The 19,617-nt window shown below is 50.2% G+C and overlaps 1 protein-coding gene across 3 annotated transcripts; it reads left to right on the top strand.

Annotated features, from left to right (window-relative positions):
• The first annotated feature begins 265 nt into the window (after nucleotides 1-265).
• Nucleotides 266-19,617, top strand: LOC108092001 (ankyrin repeat and KH domain-containing protein mask). Of its 3 annotated transcripts, none has more exons than XM_017191428.2 (18): nucleotides 266-372; nucleotides 1,376-2,631; nucleotides 4,680-4,718; nucleotides 5,170-5,305; nucleotides 5,372-5,615; nucleotides 5,686-5,854; nucleotides 6,355-6,654; nucleotides 6,982-8,923; nucleotides 8,998-9,056; nucleotides 9,116-9,343; nucleotides 9,415-10,621; nucleotides 10,690-10,775; nucleotides 10,918-11,193; nucleotides 11,253-11,873; nucleotides 11,942-12,227; nucleotides 12,304-17,372; nucleotides 17,435-17,608; nucleotides 17,772-19,617. In XM_017191428.2, the coding sequence occupies exons 2-18, from the start codon at nucleotides 1,444-1,446 to the stop codon at nucleotides 17,808-17,810; spliced, it is 12,063 nt and encodes a 4,020-aa protein (XP_017046917.2). In that variant the 5' UTR covers nucleotides 266-372; nucleotides 1,376-1,443; the 3' UTR covers nucleotides 17,811-19,617. The 3 variants fall into 3 exon arrangements, with proteins under 3 accessions (XP_017046917.2, XP_017046916.2, XP_017046918.2); XM_017191427.2 differs by having other exon boundaries at nucleotides 5,683-5,854; XM_017191429.2 differs by lacking the exon at nucleotides 4,680-4,718 and having other exon boundaries at nucleotides 5,683-5,854.

Raw genomic sequence — 19,617 nt, 5'->3', positions numbered from 1 at the left:
TGCGAAAAGCAGTGCAATGCTTGTTTTTTACAGTAATTATGGAATCTATATATTTTTTTGCGCGATACTAACGATTTTCGGATCAGCACATGCAAAACCAAAATATAATCATTGTCGCCAGTATAAGGTTTTCAAAATTAGCCATGCCTCAATCAACAGAATGGTCACATCTAACAGACTTCACTGCTATCGTCCGCTCTCGATATATAATTACAGGGAGAATCGCACCGTCAGATGGCAGCCCCGACCGAGAACCGGTTCGCTTTTCTGGTTCAATTCAATATCCGGGAATAATATGGCGATCCACTCTGACGATAGACAGAGAATTTAACACTGCTGAAAAATTGATTAATTTGCTAGAAATTTAAAACGGTAATACGCGCAAATATCGCCAAATTGTTGGCGACCGTAAGGGACACGCATTGTGATAGTTTTCCGTTCTGCAAACACCAAGTAATTGTCGAAAAACGGCATCGGAATAGAGGCAAAAAATTTTCCCTCAGTCGCTCTACTATTTTCTGCCTTCGTCTGCGCGTGCGAGTGGGACCGCAGCAGCGGCCCGTCTGGCCGCGTCGGGGCATCTCGTGTGCGCAAGCGAGACGAGGCTATCGACCAAGTGAGAAACGCATACGCCAAAGTCGAAAAGTGATTTTTTCTTCGTTCGTTCGGGCGAAGTCGAAACTGCTGCGAAAAGTTTTATAAATAAAGTACTGCAATTGCATATGCGCAAAAATTATTAAACGGGCAAAGTACGTCCTTCGATTGGCATTTTTGTCGGCGTCTGCCTTCGGCGATTATATAAATAGTGAAGCACGTTGCCCAAGTCCTAATTGCGCATCGATTGCCTTGTACTCGCAAATAAAAAGAAATTAGCGAAATAAAACGGAAAGATTAAGTGATTTAGTGTTTTTTTGTATCACACCTGAACAATTTCGGTGTAAAATGTGAATCAGTGGACAGGGGAAATGGAATGGGATGGGAGAATTAAATGCGAACGAACGATGTACGAACGAGTGTGCAAAGGCAGAGTGAAAGAATGCGCAGCGTTGCCACCCCGCTGGCTCCTGTGTGTGTGTGCGAGGTGCCTGCATGTGTGAATGTGTGTGTTAGTTTCTTTGACCATCGCATATATATATCAACCAATTCCCTAACAATATCCTAAAATCAATATAACCGAAGAACCTCTTTTTGTTGATGTGTTTTCGTATGGTACCATCACCCTCTACTTTGAAAAACACATCAACAAAATTGTCAAATTCACTTGAAGTGAAATTTGGTCTTGGTAGTAATGTTTGTTTACTCACTATGTAAAAAAAGAAAACAAAAAATATATATATAGAATTTTAGTAAAATTCCTTCTCTTAATCTCAAAAAGGACGCGCGAATTAAAAGTAAATCAAGAAGAAAAACCTCTAATAACAAAACCTCCAGCGAGAGAGTAAAATGAATAATGATGCGAAAAACCATGAATGCGATGACTTGAATGTGCGCTCTACGGCGTATTTTAACCAACAAACCACAACCAACCAACCGAAAGCAACCAGCAAAAGTAACACAGGCTCCAATAATAATAATAACACCAATCAAAAGCCCAACAGACAGTTCAATCATAATTTACCGCGTATTGCTGCCGCCAGACATTCGATAGCCGCCGCTTTGTTGGCTAGTAATAGTCTAAAAAACAGCGGCCGGAAAATCCTGTCGGCCAAGAATGAGCCACTGACAGCGACGGAGTCATCAGGCGCATTACCCAATACAACCGCCTCCTCCTCCTCATCAGCCAGCCGATTGAAAGTTAACAACACCAATACCAACAATAACACTGCCAAGATGTCTGGAACCAGTAGCAGTCAGACCTCGGCCACGCCCACACCGCCCTCGGCCACAAACAGCGGCAGCAGCAGCACAACAACAGCAACAACGAACAGTGGTAGCGGCAGCGGTACCACGGTCATAGCCAATCCCGCTTCAGTGACCACCAGCAACACCTCTACCACTGGAGCAGGAAGTGCTGCCAAGTTTCGGGCCGCCGTGGCCTCAGCGCCCAGCCCAGCACTGCCTGCAAACGCTCCTGCTAATGCAACAGCAACTGCTCCAGCTCCAGCTCCTGCCCCCAGTAGTAGCTCCTCCGGCTCCTCGTCCTCGAAGAAGACCCGAGCAGCAGTGGCCGCCTTGAAGCGACAGGGGAATACGCCCAACTTGACCAGCAAGGATTCGGCGCATTTGAAATTCGCCGCAACCACTCTGCTGATGGGCGCCGCCGCCGCTGCCGCCGATAGCAACGCTGGCGCTGCTACCGGTGGACCGGCTGGAGCAGGTGGTTTAGCATTAGGAGTGGGGGGCGGAGCAGCAGGACCCCGAATGACCGTCAACCACGCCGTGGATGTGGCCAAAGCCGCCGTGTTTAAGCAAAAGCTGAAGGATGCGGCTGCCGCTGCTTCGGCATCGAATCGTTCCGCCACATCAACCTCCTCAACCGCCTCTTCGCTGTCCCCGTCGGCGGGTATATTGAATGTCTTTTCGTCGGCGCTGCAGAACATGATAACGCAAGACACAGACACCGATACCGAGCTCTACCCCCAGCCCGTCACCACAGACCTGTCCGAATCGGAGGAAGAGTCAGTCTCAGAGGTAAGTGGGCCAATGTCCCTGTAATCATCCTGTTTGTAATTATTTTTTTAATTCAGTCATGTGGATATGTTTCCCGATTTGCATGTCCCTATATAAATATTCTTTCAACAACATAAGTATCCAACAATGAATTAGTCGGTTATAGTTATAGTGTACCTCTAAGGTTTTTCCAATGGGCAAGGGCCAACCATTTATATGTTAAATCCTTAAAATGCCATGTTTTTTCTTTCCGGACACCTCAAAAAATAACGACGTTTTTTATGTGTGTGAGTGCAAGTGTTGGTATTTCCTAATAAAAATGCGCTTGTCGCTTCGCAGATTTCCATTATCTCAGGTGCCAATTTATGTATTTACGTGGGGAAATACCTCGAAACGAAATGATCGCACATTATTGTGCTACATACATACATACATAATCGCGATTGTTGTTTTTGCAGCCATATTTTCCTCAACTCTCTTTATCCGCCAGTGTGTGTGTGCTAGCCCTTCTCTCTTGGTAGTGTGAGTGAATGATTTATCAGCTGTTTGAATGCTTGCTTGCCCATTTTTGTGAGTTTGTGTGCGTAAAAACACCTATTTCTTTGTCTAGCATACTAGAAAATGCGAGTTACAAAAAATGTAGGCTGCAGCTAATCAATCAAAGGTCATTGTATCGGTTACATCTTGTAATTGACCCCGCCTCTCCCACGCAAATTAGTAGTTTAATTTCCTCGCATGTGTAAGCACGTACATATATTTTTTGGCTGCTTTCGCGAATTCTCTTTTGGGCAGCGTGACAAAGATGTCAAGCGCCGATCTGGCAACGCCGCCGATGCTGCTGCTGCTTCTTTTTAGCTGATGTTTTGTTGTTGCTGCAGCGAAACATAAAATAACAATAATAAATAAGAGACATAATAATAATAACGCTTAGAGTGTAATGAACTTTGGCGTACTTTTTTTTTTGGTCAGAAAAGACAATTTGCTGATTATTTTTTTGCGGTAGCGTGCAGACATTTTACGGCTGATTTTCTTTTTCACAAATTTACCCATCACGCTCACACACGCATACCTATGCGCAGCAACGAGAACAAACGAACGGCTGCTGTTGAACTCGTTCATGATGAATATTTGTTGTAGGTTCTCTTCTTTGCTTCTCCTTCTGCTGCCGTTCTTCTGCTTCTTTGCTTGGTTATGTTCTTTTATGTTCCGTTTTGTTCATTCATCAAAGGTTAAGCAGATATCACTTGGCCTCGTGTTGAAAATGTATTTTGGCGATTTTTTTTTTGCCATTTCTTTTTAGGTTCAATAATTTGAGGCGTGGGCGTAAACACTCACACACACGTCACGCAAACCATGGCAGTGAGAGTGTGTGCGTGTGCAGTATTTTAATCGATGTAGTGCACTCTGAGTCATAGTGTTCTTTATATTTCAAAAGTAATTACTATTTATAAGGGTAAATCATGCTCAATAATTAGTTGCAACTTAGAAATGAGGAAATGTTTTCAGAAAACTGGTGTTAGTAGGAAAAAACATATAGTTTGTTTTTTCTTGTTAGTTTTCGGTCTCTCCTCTCCCTCTTCCCTTTTCTCCTCATCCTTTGTTATCGATAATTATATTTTTGGCCAACCTGCCAGTGCTTTTTGGTCGCATTGGCAACGCTGCCTCAAAGTCACTGATTTTGTTGTTTTCAAAATTTCTTTTCTGGTTTGCCATGCAGTTGCTGTCACATTTATAACTCCTGAATGTTAAATTTTCCCAAATATAAAATAGACTATTAAATTTTGGTTAAAACGAATTTAAACGAGCCTGGCAAGCCGAAAAGAACAAGGCAGTTATGGTCTACTTGCCTTTTAATATGAGCACGCTTTTTAAAAACTTTACTGAAGCGATGATACGAAGATTCCGAACCAGCGTGGATTTTCTGCTGCAATCCTTCGTCCATGTAAATTGGCCGTAGACCCCCTTTGTATAGTTCAACTTATCCCTGAAATCTCGAATTTCTATTCTCTCTGCTTGATTTAATTTTTATTATTTATGCACACGTTTCTTTCGTTTCTCTTTATTTGTAGATCCTATTGGCATTCTTGTGTTTAAGGCCAGATCTCCTGGTAAGTTTCAGTTTCGCGTTATAAAACCCAGCTCCCCAACCCGCTCCTTTAAAAAACTACAAAAACAACAAAAAAAAAAAAAAAAAAAAAAAAAAATTAACCGAAGGCAAACGGAAGTATTTAAAGCTTCAAATCCACAAGTTCTACTAAACTATTAATATTCGCCAAACAATTGATCGGTTTTTTGCCCAACTACTCCGCTTCATCTTCGCACACTTAAAAAACAAAACCATATAAAACCAATCCACTTTGTTGCTGGCCTTAGACAACAAGAATGTGCTCTACTGATCAACAACTTTTTATATAGCTTATCTAATTCGTAATTTCCAGCTTAATATTTGTAGGCAACTTCTCACTACTCACCCCCAGTATAAGATTTCAGTTCGTTAGTAGAAAACAATTTAATTTGACAGTGCCAATACTTAAGGAAATGTATTTTTTTCTCTTACAGGATGATATTCCAGAATCGGATCCCGATAGCTGCCCGCATGAGGGCGAAGTGCGCGAGGATGAGGACGAAACGGAGGAGGAGTCCGAGGATTCGGATGAGTCCGAAGGCGACGACGAAGAGGATGAGGAGGAGATCGGTGAGTTTCAGAAGCTTTTTGTTTTAAAATATTTTTGTAAATCCGGATTTTCTTGTTACCACGAAGATGTGATGCAAGACAACGATGCCGATGACGAGGAGATCGACGATGAGGACGAGGAAGAGGACGCGCCCGAAGTGAGTTCCTTCCTGCTGGACGCCAACAACAAGCGTTCCAGCAACCTCACTGCCCTGCTCGAGGCTGCGGCCAATGAGAAGCCACCCGTCCTGCGCCACGCCACTCATGCCATCGACGAGACCAAGCAGGCGCTCACCAAGATGCGCTGTGCCAACAGTCCGCGAGACAAGAAGTAAGTTACATCAATCTTTTTTGGTAACCGAGCGTTTGTTAAGTGGAAATGTTATTTTCCCCTGCAGCAGTGGCTTCTCCAGATCCCTCGTGGCCGCCTGCACGGATAACGATGTCAATACGGTGAAACGGCTGCTCTGCAAGGGCAACGTCAACCTAAACGACGCCGCTGCCTCCACGGACGATGGCGAATCCCTGCTTTCAATGGCTTGCTCTGCCGGCTACTACGAACTGGCTCAGGTATGTTTAACTCCCATTTGGGAAAACTAAAATAGGGTATATTCCAAAATTGTTTTCATATACATATATTCCATCCTATCCTATGGGAACTATTGCAAAAAATAATTTGTATGGCTCATTTATTTGTTTTACCTTTTAATAATAATTGCTAAAAAATAAGTATATAAATAAAATGCCACTCTATAGGAACACATTTTTTTTGTGTCAGTCTAGGAAAGCGATATAAAGTTTGTTTTTTGTATAGCAAGCGTAATTTTATTCAGTTAGCGATACAAATCACTTCTTTATTTGATTGTACGTGTAATTTTAACACGTCATTTTGCCGGTGTGGCAACACCGTTTGTGCACGTTTGCATTCACAACTGGCTTATCGATAAACGCCCGATTTATAAGGCAAACATCCTCAAGGAGCAGAAAAGGAACAAGGAATTACTTCAGCGAATTGTTAATGTTTTAACCTGCAACTGATCCGAAACTTTATCTTTGTTAATACCCTGCAGGTCCTTCTAGCCATGTCTGCCGCCCAGGTGGAGGACAAGGGCCAAAAAGACTCGACGCCGCTGATGGAGGCCGCGTCCGCGGGTCACCTGGACATCGTCAATCTACTGCTCAGCCACAATGCCGATGTGAACGCGCACTGCGCCACTGGCAACACCCCGCTAATGTTTGCGTGCGCCGGTGGTCAGGTGGATGTGGTCAAGGTGCTCTTAAAGCACGGCGCCAACGTGGAGGAGCAGAACGAAAACGGACACACGCCCCTGATGGAGGCAGCCTCCGCCGGACATGTGGAAGTAGCTAAGGTAAGTGGATTCCGTTCAAAGAAGGGTCTCAAAAGACCAATTAATCATCGAACAATCTAGTTTTCAGTTAAAAATGACCAATAAAATAGTCTTCTAACGTAGTTTTTCGGTTTTTCTTTCACTGTACTCATTGCATATGATTATAATCCGAGATTTGAGAGTGTTGGCACACCTGTGACCTGAATCGAGTTACTGATGGGTCCGGGCAGGATGCCAGCTCTGTGATTTAGTTTGATCTTATCTGATGCATTTATTAGAATCGATTTTGGTTATCAACTTTGTAATTTCCTTGCCAATTGCTAATCGTTTGTCCTTGTCACCGTTTAGGTATTACTCGAGCATGGAGCCGGCATTAACACCCACTCGAATGAGTTCAAGGAGAGTGCCCTTACACTGGCCTGCTACAAGGGTCACCTGGACATGGTGCGATTTCTGCTGCAGGCCGGTGCCGATCAGGAGCACAAGACCGACGAAATGCATACGGCTCTGATGGAGGCTTCAATGGATGGCCATGTGGAGGTGGCGCGCTTATTGCTGGACTCCGGTGCCCAAGTGAACATGCCCACGGATTCATTTGAGTCACCTCTAACGCTGGCCGCCTGCGGTGGCCACGTAGAGTTAGCTACCCTTTTGATCGAGCGCGGTGCTAACATCGAGGAGGTGAACGACGAGGGCTACACCCCGCTCATGGAGGCCGCTCGCGAGGGACACGAGGAGATGGTGGCCCTGCTGCTGAGCAAGGGTGCCAACATCAATGCCACAACCGAGGAAACCCAAGAGACGGCCCTTACGTTGGCTTGTTGCGGTGGCTTCAGCGAGGTGGCCGCCTTTCTTATCAAAGAGGGCGCCAACCTGGAGCTGGGCGCCTCCACGCCCCTCATGGAGGCCTCGCAGGAGGGCCACACCGATCTGGTGCGCTTCCTGCTGAAGAACATGGCCAATGTCCATGCGGAGACGCAGACGGGCGATACTGCATTGACACACGCCTGCGAGAACGGACACACAGACGCGGCCGGTGTGCTCCTGTCCTACGGAGCTGAGCTGGAGCACGAGTCCGAGGGCGGGCGAACCCCGCTGATGAAGGCCTGTCGCGCCGGACACCTGTGCACCGTTAAGTTCCTCATCCAGAAGGGCGCCAATGTAAATAAACAGACCACCAGTAACGATCACACTGCCCTGTCGCTAGCCTGTGCCGGTGGCCACCAGTCGGTGGTGGAACTGCTTCTGAAGAACAACGCCGACCCGTTTCACAAACTGAAGGACAACAGCACCATGCTGATCGAGGCCTCTAAGGGTGGACACACTCGTGTGGTCGAGCTGCTGTTCCGCTACCCAAACATCTCGCCAACGGAAATGGCTGCGGCTGCAAATGTCAACCAGGCAGCTGCACCGACTGCAGCTCCGGCTGGTTCGAATCAAACGCGTCTGAATCACAAGATCCTTTCGCAACAGCTGCAGCATCAGTTGCAGCAGCTCAACGCTCCGCCAGGATTGCACGAGCTGTCGGAGGCGGCTCGCGCATCCAATCAGCAACATTTCCACCAGCAACAGTTCAGCAGTGGCGGCAACGGCACCTCCAACATTGTGGCCCTTGGCACCGGTGATTTCTTAGATGCCGGCGACCTGCAACTTACAGCGGCAGCGGGCATGGGTGCGGGAGCCAGCACTACCGGCAGTGAGGCTGGCATGGAGGAGTACGGGGAGGTGGGTGGAATCGATCTGACCACGCTCAGTGCTCAGCAGCAGGAAGGGCTGATTGCCAAGTCGCGACTGTTCCACCTGCAGCCTGGCTTCGAGCAGCAGCAGCAGCAGCAACAACAACAGCAGCCACCTGCTGGCGGTCAGCACCAGATGGTGCCGTGCAAGCATTTCGACTTGGACATGGAGCACATCAACTCACTGCAGCCCCCGCAGAAGGCGCCGCCAGCTCCACCAGTACTTTTCCACACCGTTTGCCAGCAGCCTGTGATGCAGCAACAGCAAATGCAGCAAGGCCAGGCCAAGCTGAAGGGCATGCTCCCGAACCGTAATCACTTCCTGAAGTCCGGCGAGGTGGAGGAATATGTCGACTGCCCGTTGGATCAGCTGCAGCAGCATGGCGAGCAGGTGCGCTCACAGCCCTTGGGCGAGGATGGCAAGGCATCTCAGTTCGCTTGCGCTGGAGAAGATCCACGGCTGCAGCGCCGACGGGGCTTAAAGCCGGAGCTGATGAAGGGCGAACTGCCGCCGGAGAGCAGCTGCAGTGATCCCAACGAGCTAGCCCTGAAAGGTGAGTCTTTCGATTTGAACTGCTAGTCACCTGAACATCTTTATTAATTGATATTCTTCGACTACTTCAATTAGGAGCCGACAACAATCAGCCCGTACCTACTGCACAGGACAATAGTGCTCAGATCCCAGCGGTATGTCATTAATTTGCATTTCATATTTATGTTCAAAAACTAATTTACCTTTTCTGCAGCGTAACTCTAGCGGAGCTATTACCCACTCCTCGGAGGTTCTCCAGAGCACAGCCATTAGCGACAGGCCGAAGGTTAAGGCAACCAACAAGAGCAACCGCAAGCAGGCAGCCGCAGCAGCAGCTGCTGCAGCAGCGGCGGCGGCAGCTGCAGCATCAGCAGCCCAACACCCCCAGCAAGGTTTGCCGAATCTGCAGCAAAATCAGATGGTGTCCATCTACAATAACCTGGTAATATAAAGTATTTCTTTAAGATAAATATTTATATTAATGAAATTTCTTATTTGCCGCGTCACTTGCAGCATCCGCATCTGCATCTTCAGCAGCATTTGCAGCTGCACCACCAGCGAGTTGCTTTGGATAATGCAGCAGCTGCAGCAGCAGCGGCCGCCTCGTCCTCGAACGTGGCCTACTCCATCTCCCCGGCCTCTCCCCTTGCCTCGCCCACTGGGAGCGCCAACTATGTCGACCAGCAGCAGCAGCAGCAACAGTCCTTGGATGTTGCCCAGCAGCGCAAGACAGCCATGGAGGATTTCCGTGGCATGCTGGAGACGGCGGTGAACGGTTCAAGGGGAAGGAAGGAAATAGCCCTGAACACACCCCAGCTAAACTTCTTCAAGGACGGCTGGCATATGGTGGGAGTGCACAACTTCTTTGGCGACCAGCCCAAGTCGCCAACTGAGACTCCGCCGGAAATGGAAGAGACAACAATGTCCTCGCCAACCGAAGCAGATCGTCTTGGATCGGAACCTCGGTCTGAGATGAAGAACCTGGCCACGCTCTGCTCAGCGGCAGCAGCAGCCGCTGCTGTTGCAGCGGCCAACAAGGATCAGGATGAGATCAGCTCGGAGCTTGACAGCGATGAAGACGCCGACGGTGGTGCAGATGGCGAGGAGAACACCTTGCCGCCCGAGCCCATTGAGTTGGCTGCCGCTTTGCGCGAAGACGGCATCATTGTGGAGGAAGAGGAGGATGATGAGGAAGAGGACGACGAAGACGAAGAGCAGGATACCAACAGCGGGGAGATCGATAAGCTGAACTACGAAGATGAGGACGCTGAGGGAGAGAACGACGGTGAGGTCGATTACATTGATGAGGACGAAGGCGGCGGCGAAGGCGAGGATGAGGAGGACGAAGGGGACGATGACGAGTTCTTCTTAGATGAGCCCGAAAGTGAGCAAGGTACCAGCAGCAACAACAATAACAACTCAAAGAGCGGCGCGAGCTCGCTTCCACTGAAGCAGCGCAAAATGGCCACTCGGCTGGAGAACCTTATCCTTACCTCGCAAACGCTGTGCGACTTCCCGCCCGAACTCACAAACTCGGAGCTGGTTCACGTCCTGCCCCAGATCAGCAATCTCAAGGCGGCGGCCAGCAGCAACGCGGCGCTCAACAGCGTGCTTCAGCAGCAGCTGGCAGCTGCCACCGCAGCAGCTGCGCACGCCAAAGCGGCTGCCGTCCACCAGAAACAACAGCTCCAACAGCAAGTGGAGGGAGACCAGCAATGCGGTATGATCACGAATCCTGCAATGTCGGTCCCACCAAGCTTAACCTAGTTATTTCTTTCCGTTTTTCAGAGGACGATGGCGGCGCCAGTGCAAGTGAGCTATACTCCGGCTTGGAACACTTTGCCAACGATGGCGAAATGGAGGACATATTCCAGGTAAGTTAGCTTTAAAATAAAAGGACTTTAATTAAGAATTTATGATTTTAATCTGAGCATACATAAATTTGTCAACTAACAAATGTAGATTAGTTGTGTAGTTAATTAGCCAAACTATTTATGATTTATCATCTTTTTGCAGGAATTGGCAAGCAGCCTGAACTATCCAGAGCTCGCCGAGTTCAGCCTGAACCAAATGTGCAAAGGAAGGTTCGCTGGCAACTGGGCGCAGTCGTCGGCCAAGTGGACAGGCCAGGAGCAGTTGGTGGGCGTGGTTAGGTCGCCGGGTCTTATTAACCCAGGTGATGTCCCCCAGGATGCCCAGCGTCAGGCAAATCTCGTCCTGCTGGACTATCCAATGCAGCAGAACATCCCACTCGACCAGCGACTAATCGAAGCTGAGGAAATGCACCTGCAGGTTGGTTTCCTTTTCCTCTTATTTGTGACGTCATTAAAACTAAATCTTTTTGTTTATAGCAACACCAACAGACTCCGCTATCCCTACTGCCCTTCAGGGACGATCAGCAGCAGCAGCTACACCATCAGGGTATCCCCAATGCCGCAGATTTTCATCAGCATCAGCACCAGCCGCTTGGCTTGGAAAACGATTCAGAGTTAAAGCAACAACTGCAGCAGTACTCTAATGCGCGCATAATCAAGGCTGTGGCTGCTCAGCATCATGGCCAACACCAGCAGCAGCAGCCTGCCACCAACTTTGTCTACAACGTGGATAGCGGCGATAAGAATGCTCCGCCAGTGCAATTGCTCTTCCATGTGCCCCCGAACATGGCCCAGCATCAGGCGCAACAGCAGCAGGCCGTAGGAGAGCCACTCACCGAGCAGCAGCAGCAGCAGCTGCACGCCGAGCAGGCCCATCTCTTCCAGCATCGAACCGGCGGTCAGCGTGCGCCCACCCAGAGTGAGCTCGAGCAAGTGGCCCAAGAGCTGTTGCTCCAACGAACCGGCCAGGTGCCGGGCGGAGCTCCCGTCGTCGATATCCAGGCATTGCCGCTCAAGCAAAAGCACTTAAACCTGCAGGAACAGCTGCTCCTTCATCCGCCGCCGCATATGCTGGCGCAAACCTGTGTCCAGCATCAGGTATGTTTTGCATACAATTTTACAAAATCGTTTAGCGACTAATGTGAGATCTCAAATGCATTCCCTAGGTGGCCACGCAAACGCATCCTGCCTCTGTGGTAGTTCCACAACCGGCAGTTGGACAGTACACGCAGTTCGCTCTGCAGCCTCCGCAGCAACAGCAGTTGCAGCAGCAGCCGGGCCAGCCGCAAAACGAGCTATCCATTTGGCCGATAGGCACGCCTACTCCGGCGCCTAGCAGTGGCGTGGGCTCCACCAAATCGATGCCTGGCGGCATTGCCAAGAAGGCCATCGACAAGCAATCCCGGAAGGATCGCCGTTGTGTGATGCGCCAGACACCAGCCGGCAGTCAAGGTGGGTATTGCATTTAAATTTTGCAACTTCTAATTAACTATAAACCTAAATTGTTTATTATTTTTTTCCCCCTTAGTAAATACCAATCAGCATCAACAACCCCAGGTCGCAACAGCCCAGCAGCAGGCGCAACTTCAAAACCAATTGGCCGTTGCGAGCACCGTGAGTGTGGACAAAACCATCGAGATTGATTCGGAAACGGAGTCGAATCACGACACCGCATTAACCTTGGCTTGTGCCGGTGGTCACGAGGAGCTGGTTGAGCTGCTGATCAATCGGGGAGCGAACATCGAGCACCGCGACAAGAAGGGATTCACGCCGCTCATTCTGGCCGCCACCGCTGGCCACGACAAGGTCGTGGACATCCTGCTCAAGCACGGCGCCGAGCTGGAGGCCCAGTCGGAGCGCACGAAAGATACACCCCTTTCGCTGGCCTGTTCCGGCGGACGCTACGAAGTGGTGGAGCTTCTGCTCGGCGTTGGTGCCAACAAAGAGCACCGCAATGTATCCGACTACACGCCACTTAGCCTGGCCGCCAGCGGCGGTTATGTGAACATCATCAAGCTGCTGCTCAGTCATGGAGCGGAGATCAACTCGCGCACGGGCAGCAAGCTGGGCATCTCGCCGCTTATGTTGGCCGCCATGAATGGTCATACGCCGGCGGTGAAGTTGCTTCTGGATCAGGGATCCGACATAAATGCCCAGATCGAAACCAACCGCAACACGGCCTTGACTTTGGCCTGCTTCCAGGGCAGGCATGAGGTGGTGAGCCTGCTCCTCGACCGACGAGCCAATGTGGAGCATCGGGCCAAGACGGGACTAACGCCGCTTATGGAGGCCGCATCGGGCGGCTACATCGAGGTGGGTCGCGTGCTGCTGGACAAGGGAGCGGATGTGAATGCTGCACCAGTGCCCACGTCCAGGGACACCGCGCTGACCATCGCCGCCGACAAGGGGCACCAGAAGTTCGTGGAGCTCCTGCTTTCCCGAAATGCCAGCGTAGAGGTAAAGAATAAGAAGGGTAACTCCCCGCTCTGGTTGGCCGCCCACGGTGGCCATCTCAGTGTGGTGGAGCTTCTTTACGACCACAGTGCTGACATTGACTCACAGGATAATCGTCGGGTTTCCTGCCTGATGGCCGCCTTTCGCAAGGGTCACACCAAGATTGTCAAGTGGATGGTGCAGTATGTGTCGCAGTTCCCCTCTGACCAGGAGATGATCCGCTTCATTGGCACGATCAGTGACAAAGAGCTGATCGACAAGTGTTACGACTGCATGAAGATCCTGCGCAGCGCCAAGGAGGCCCAGGCCGTCAAGGCAAACAAGAACGCCTCGATCCTGCTGGAGGAGCTCGACTTGGAGCGGACGCGCGAGGAGAGCCGCAAAGCGGCCGCCGCCCGGCGTCGTGAGCGCAAGAAGAAGAAGAAGATGGAGAAGAAGGAGGAAAAGCGCCGCCAGCAGCAGGGCAACGGAGCTGGTGGCGACGATATGCAGGGCGACGATGACGATGCCAGTGACAAGGACGATGATTCCGATAAGGACGATGAAGACGAGGAGGCAGCGCCGGCCGCCGCCCGCGAGGAGGGCGACTCGGGCATCGATCAGGGTTCCTGCTCCAGCGGCGACACCAAGGGTGCCCGCCAATCCGCCCAGGCTGCTGAGACAGTAGCCAACTCCGGCTCCTCGAACAACAATCAGGGAAAGAAGAGCAAGAAGCAGACGAAGAACAAGCCGGCAGCAGCCGAACCGCTTCCAACACCAACTCCTGCTGTTATCACACCTGCTCCAAGCACTGTCCTCAAGGGCATCTCTGTAAAGAAGCAACCGGCAGTCGAGGTTGTCAAGCAACAGTCTGCCACACAGCAGACAGCTCCTTTGAAGCGACAAGTGGAGGTGAAGAAGGAGGAGCCTTCCGTGCAAAAGAAGAAGGAGGAGAAGAACAGCACGACCAGCAGCAACAACAAGCGCGAGAAGGAGAACTTGGCGCCGAAGGAGGCGGCACCGCCAGCCAAACAGCAACCGAGTAACTCCAGCAAACTGCAGAGCAGCGAGTCCGCCAGCAACATCAACAGCAGCAGCACAACCAACAGCAGCAGCGCCGCCAACGCCGCCAGCCGCAAGGAGGTGGCCAAACCAGTGTCACAAGCCACCAGCAGTGCCAGCCTGAACCCTGCCAAGCGCAGCGAGGTCGATGGCTGGAAGGAAGTGGTGCGCAAGAGCAGCACCCAGCAGACCACTGCGGTGGGAGCGAGTGGAGGAGCCCCTGCGCCGGTGACAGCCGCCAGTTCGACGGCCACCGTGCAGCACCATCCGCATCATCCGCACCACCACCTGGTCAACAGCTCGAGCAACAGTTCCAGCTCGCTGGCCACAGGCGCATCATCTTCGGCGTCCTCGGTGCCCGAGATGACGTGCAAAAAGGTGCAGGTTCCGGTGAATGCCATCTCGCGGGTGATTGGACGTGGCGGCAGCAACATCAACGCCATTCGTGCCACCACCGGTGCCCACATCGAGGTGGAGAAGCAGGGCAAGAACCAGTCCGAGCGCTGCATCACAATCAAGGGTCTGACGGATGCCACCAAGCAGGCACACATGCTCATCCTGTCGCTCATCAAGGATCCCGACGTTGACATCTTGCAAATGCTGCCCAGGATTAACAGCAGCATTAAACAGGCTTCCGGTGGCGGGGCAAACGCTCCGATGGCCGTCGGAACTTGGGACAATCGCACAGCTGCCGGCGTGAATGCCTACACCTTTTCATCGGCCGCATCCACCACCTCGACGTCGTCCAGTTCGTCGGCTAGTTCCACTACTGCAGCGGGAGCTGCCTACAGCAATGCGCACAAGCAGCAGCAGCAACAACAGCAGCAACAGCAGCAGTTGCAGCCTGTTAAGGCTTCAAGTGGACGTTCATCGGCGTCGGCCAAGTCCAATGGCAGTAGCAGCTCCAAGGTGTCCGCCTCGGGTGGCTCCAGTTCTCGCAACGCCAGAGGAGGCGGCGGCGGTTATCTCAACCAGCAGCAGACTGGTCGCACCGCCGGAAGTGGATCATCAAATGGCTTGGTCAAGGGCAAGACGGAGAGTGCATCGAAGTCCCTGCCAGCAGCACAGAAGAGCAGTACTGTACTTGGTAAACCCTCGACTGTGACTCCCGGAACTCAGAACTTCGCCAAGGCAGCGGCCATTGCCCAGTCTTCACCTAAGAAAGCCGAGGGAGGAGTACCCACCGCGGTGGTCACCTCTGCCGGCGGACGCAGCAGTGGTGTGGTGGCTCCATTTGGACGAGGCAAACCAGTTCCTGGCCAAGGAGGAGTTTCAACTGCGGCGACTGGCAATGTTGCTCAGCTGGGAAGTGGAAGCGGTAGCAACAACAGCAACACTAACAGTAACATATTGGCTGGACCAATTGGCACCTTCAATGTGGCGGATGTGGCTGCCGTGAATGCAGCCGCTGCTGCGGGAGCAGCAGCCACCGCCAATGTGAAACCCATTGCACCCATTGCGCCGCCAAGCAAGCGAGTGGGTTCACCCACCCAAACCCAGCAGCAACAGCAACAACAACAGCAGCAGCAATCCCAGCCAGCAGCAGCTCCAGCTGGAGCACAGCCACAACAGCAATCCCAACAACAACAGCCACAGCAGCAGCAGCAACAACAACAAGCGCCGCAGCAGCCGCAACAACAACAACAAGCACAGACGGCCCAGCAGAACCTGGTGATCAATACCAACCTGTTGAATGACCTGATGGCCGCCAGTGCAGCGAACACCGCCAGCGATAGCTTCAGTGCCCAATTGGCCGCCAAGCTGTCCAGCACCTACTCCCTGTTTAGCGACTATCAGCAATCGCAGTGGGGCAAACTGGGCGATCAAGGCATTGGGGGAGGAGCAGGAGCCGTGGGCGATGGCCTGCCGCAGGCAGATGCCTCCAAGGCACCGGGATATAATCGCAACATCCTCAGTTCGCCGGTGGGCAGTTCCAAGGCCTCGTCGAATCACTCGACCTCGCCGCCAGTGGGAAATGTGATCCAGCAGCAGCAACAACAACAGCAACAGCAGCAGCAGCAACAACAGCAGCAGCAGCAACCACCGCAATCCAACCAGCAGAGTGTGCAGCAGGCCCTGAACATTATCACCAGCGGAGGAGCAGGTGGCGGAGGAGTAGCTGCTGTAGCGCCAGCCAGATCACCGATGGTGTCCGGCAACGAGGGAAATCCCCCTGGTGGCCAGCCCTCTATAAACGGAACCCAGGGACTGGGTGAATCGGCTCCGGCCCATTCACCGGGCGTTATCAAACCACCTACGGCCAATGTTCCCATCCAGCGGCATGTACCGATGCCGATTTCAGCATCGGAGGCAGGCGGAGCACCGCCCACCTCGTTCGGAGCTCAAGCAGCAGCTGCAGCCGCCGCCGCTGCCATGATCGATCGCCAGCAGCAGAACTTGCAGCGAATGATCTACAACAAGGTGGAGCCCTCGCAGCAGCAACAGCAGCAGCAGCTCAACTACCCCATGGATCCCTCTTCCTCGCCGTACATTGTGGATAGCAATAACCTGTTGCGCCTGAATCCGCGCGCTTCGATTTTTGCGCAGGGCAACAAACAGCCGCCACAGCCGCCGCAACCGCAGGGCGGGGCCCAGTCGAATATGTTCGGAGGCAACCAGCCGGGAAGGCAGCCACCAGGAGCAGGAGCCCGCCAGCCGGGAGGAGCGGCGGCCGCACAGCGGTGGTATGGCGGCACCCTGGAGTATCCCTCGTACACGGGTCGTGATATGCTGCATCTGGAGAACGGAGCCGGCGGAATGGCGGGCCTGGGCTCGCCATCGGCCATGTCACCGAATCACGATGACATCCGCAAGATGCCGCGTCCCATTGGCACAGAGCGTGCTGCATCTTGGAAGTCCTGGAACAACTTCAACGTGGCCGCCTCGGCGCTGAGCATGGATGATGCTCTGGCCAGCGTACTGCCGCCATGGGCGCACGAACCAAAGGTGCAGCCACCGGGACTGCAGCAGCCGCCTCCACCGCCGCAGTCGCAGCAGCAACAGTCTCTCAACTGGCTGAAGCAGCAGCAGCCGCAGCAGCAGCAGTACCGGCCCTACAACAACGGACCCTATCCGCAGCAGCAGCAGCATGAACCAATGAATGTGAGTATCTGATTTTTATATGAATCGATTTCGAGTGGTTCTTAATGATTTGTGATTTTTAGATGCCCATGGACTACCACAACATGCAGGCGCCGCCGAACATGAACCAACAGCAGCAGCATGTCAACTTGATGCCTTCTTATGGCTACCAGCATTTTGTGGCTGCCCCTGGAGCTGTTGACATCTCCGCACACATGCCGGACAAGATGGAGGTGTGGGATCACCATGACAAGCACGTGAGTTTTACCATGCAGGAAAATGTAGACCTTTGCAAGTGTTTACAAGCGTTTAATATAAATGTTATTTATTCATTCATAACTCAATATGTAACCTAAATCATCTAAATCATAGAAAATTTGCAAACCATTTAGATTGACTTAAATATTTTTTTTTTACCAGATGCCTTGGACCAACTACACCACCAACTGGTCCAACTGATATCCCAGCGACACTCAGAAGGAGGATCTCTTCGATACCTGTCGATCAAGCAATTGAATCGATCAGCTATGGCTGAGAGCAATCTTCCAAACTACCAGGACACCCAGCAGCAAGCAGCAACGGCAACATCAGTAGCAGGAGCAGTATCAACATAAGCATCTCACTGAATTGAACATGCAAAGCGAAATAATATTTGAGTTTCTACGTTTTCTATTCGGATTCTCGGCTTCTTTCCCCCAACTACTTACTACTCCTCTCACCACCTGCCAACTACTATATCCTGAAACCAACTAACAGCAACAAAAACTCATGTGAAAATTGCAACATGGCTTTGTTCTTTAGTTTGTCGATTCGAAAACATTAAAACTTGGGTGATTATTTAAATTTGCAGGTAACTTGAAAGTTTACCCCAGAAAAGAGATCTACAAGAAAAGCAAACGGAATGCAAAATATGATAAATGCGATAAGCAAGAAGGAAAAAAAATATGTTCGAAACTGGCTCCCAGGCAACTGGGGGCAATTAATATTATTTATTTTTAAATGTATTGATATTTTTGAAGAAGCATGAAGTTAGTGGTAGCTTATTTTTTTTTGTGTGATGAGCGAGAGGGAAACGAAACGAAAAGTAACTTTCATACACACATGCACATGCACTAACCCCCTCCCCCGCACACAAACACAAACACACAAATACATTTATTTTAAGATAGAAGTCAGTCTTATGAATGAAACATTAAATTGAAATGTTTAGCGCCAGCTAAAATGCAAACACAAACTTTTATTACAACACTTATACATAAATACATCTATATATATATATATTTAATAACATTAATAAAGGCAACAAATGAATGTCAAATCTGTAAATTCTAGGCGCGCACTTTTCTCTATCCCCCTTTTTTCCCCACAACAACAAAAAAAACATCCACTACAAGAAGCTAATGAAACCGGAAACTAGAACAAAGCTATGAAAACGCATGCATTGGCTATAAACCGAAAAACAAAGAACGAAATGCAAAACTACAACCGACAAGGAACTACTTAATTCAACTTACAACATATAAACATACCATTAACTACTCCCCAACTTAAAGATATGTCTGGGAATGATGAAAATACCAAACGAACCCGAACGAAACAACCGATGCTTAGCAGCTATAGAGTTTGGTGTCCTTTGGTCAGATTTAAAAGTTGGTTGGTTCCCTGAAAATGTAGCTAGTAGAAATTGAAATTGCTTAAATAACTAAGTAAAAAAACATCAAGAAATTAATGGTCGAGTAACGTTTTAATATTCCATTTACGAGAACTAAACGATTATGATAAAGATGACGAGACGACGAAGCGGCGCTTGCTTGCCATCTTTGAAGCTTTTCCGACACTGCTCATAGACGTACATAAAATATATACCTACCTATATACTAGCGAATAGCATATATGAAATACACAAACTTTTATTTCGAAGAAAACAAAACTAAACAAAACGAAACGAAGATATGTAAAAACACTTGATAAACCCCTTCTTGCCCGATCTAGAGTCGCACTACCGATATGCACGAGTGAGATCCGGAAGCAGGACAATGGTCAAAGATGTGTGGGTCGTCAGGCAATTAATTGCTTTGTAAAATTCTAGAGGAAAACAAACGATGCTTGAGATATAATGCTTAGAGAACCGTTTAATGAGCAACCCACGCATAACCACACACAACACAAAACAAAACAAACCCGATTTACAAGATATACTTTAACAATGATAATGAACGATGAATATGAAAATACGAAATAAATGATAATATAAGTGAGCATGAAA

This window comes from Drosophila ficusphila, unplaced genomic scaffold (genome assembly GCF_018152265.1).
Source record: "Drosophila ficusphila isolate 14025-0441.05 unplaced genomic scaffold, ASM1815226v1 contig_791, whole genome shotgun sequence".
NCBI lineage: Eukaryota > Metazoa > Arthropoda > Insecta > Diptera > Drosophilidae > Drosophila > Drosophila ficusphila.
This window is presented reverse-complemented; position numbering and strand designations above follow the sequence as displayed.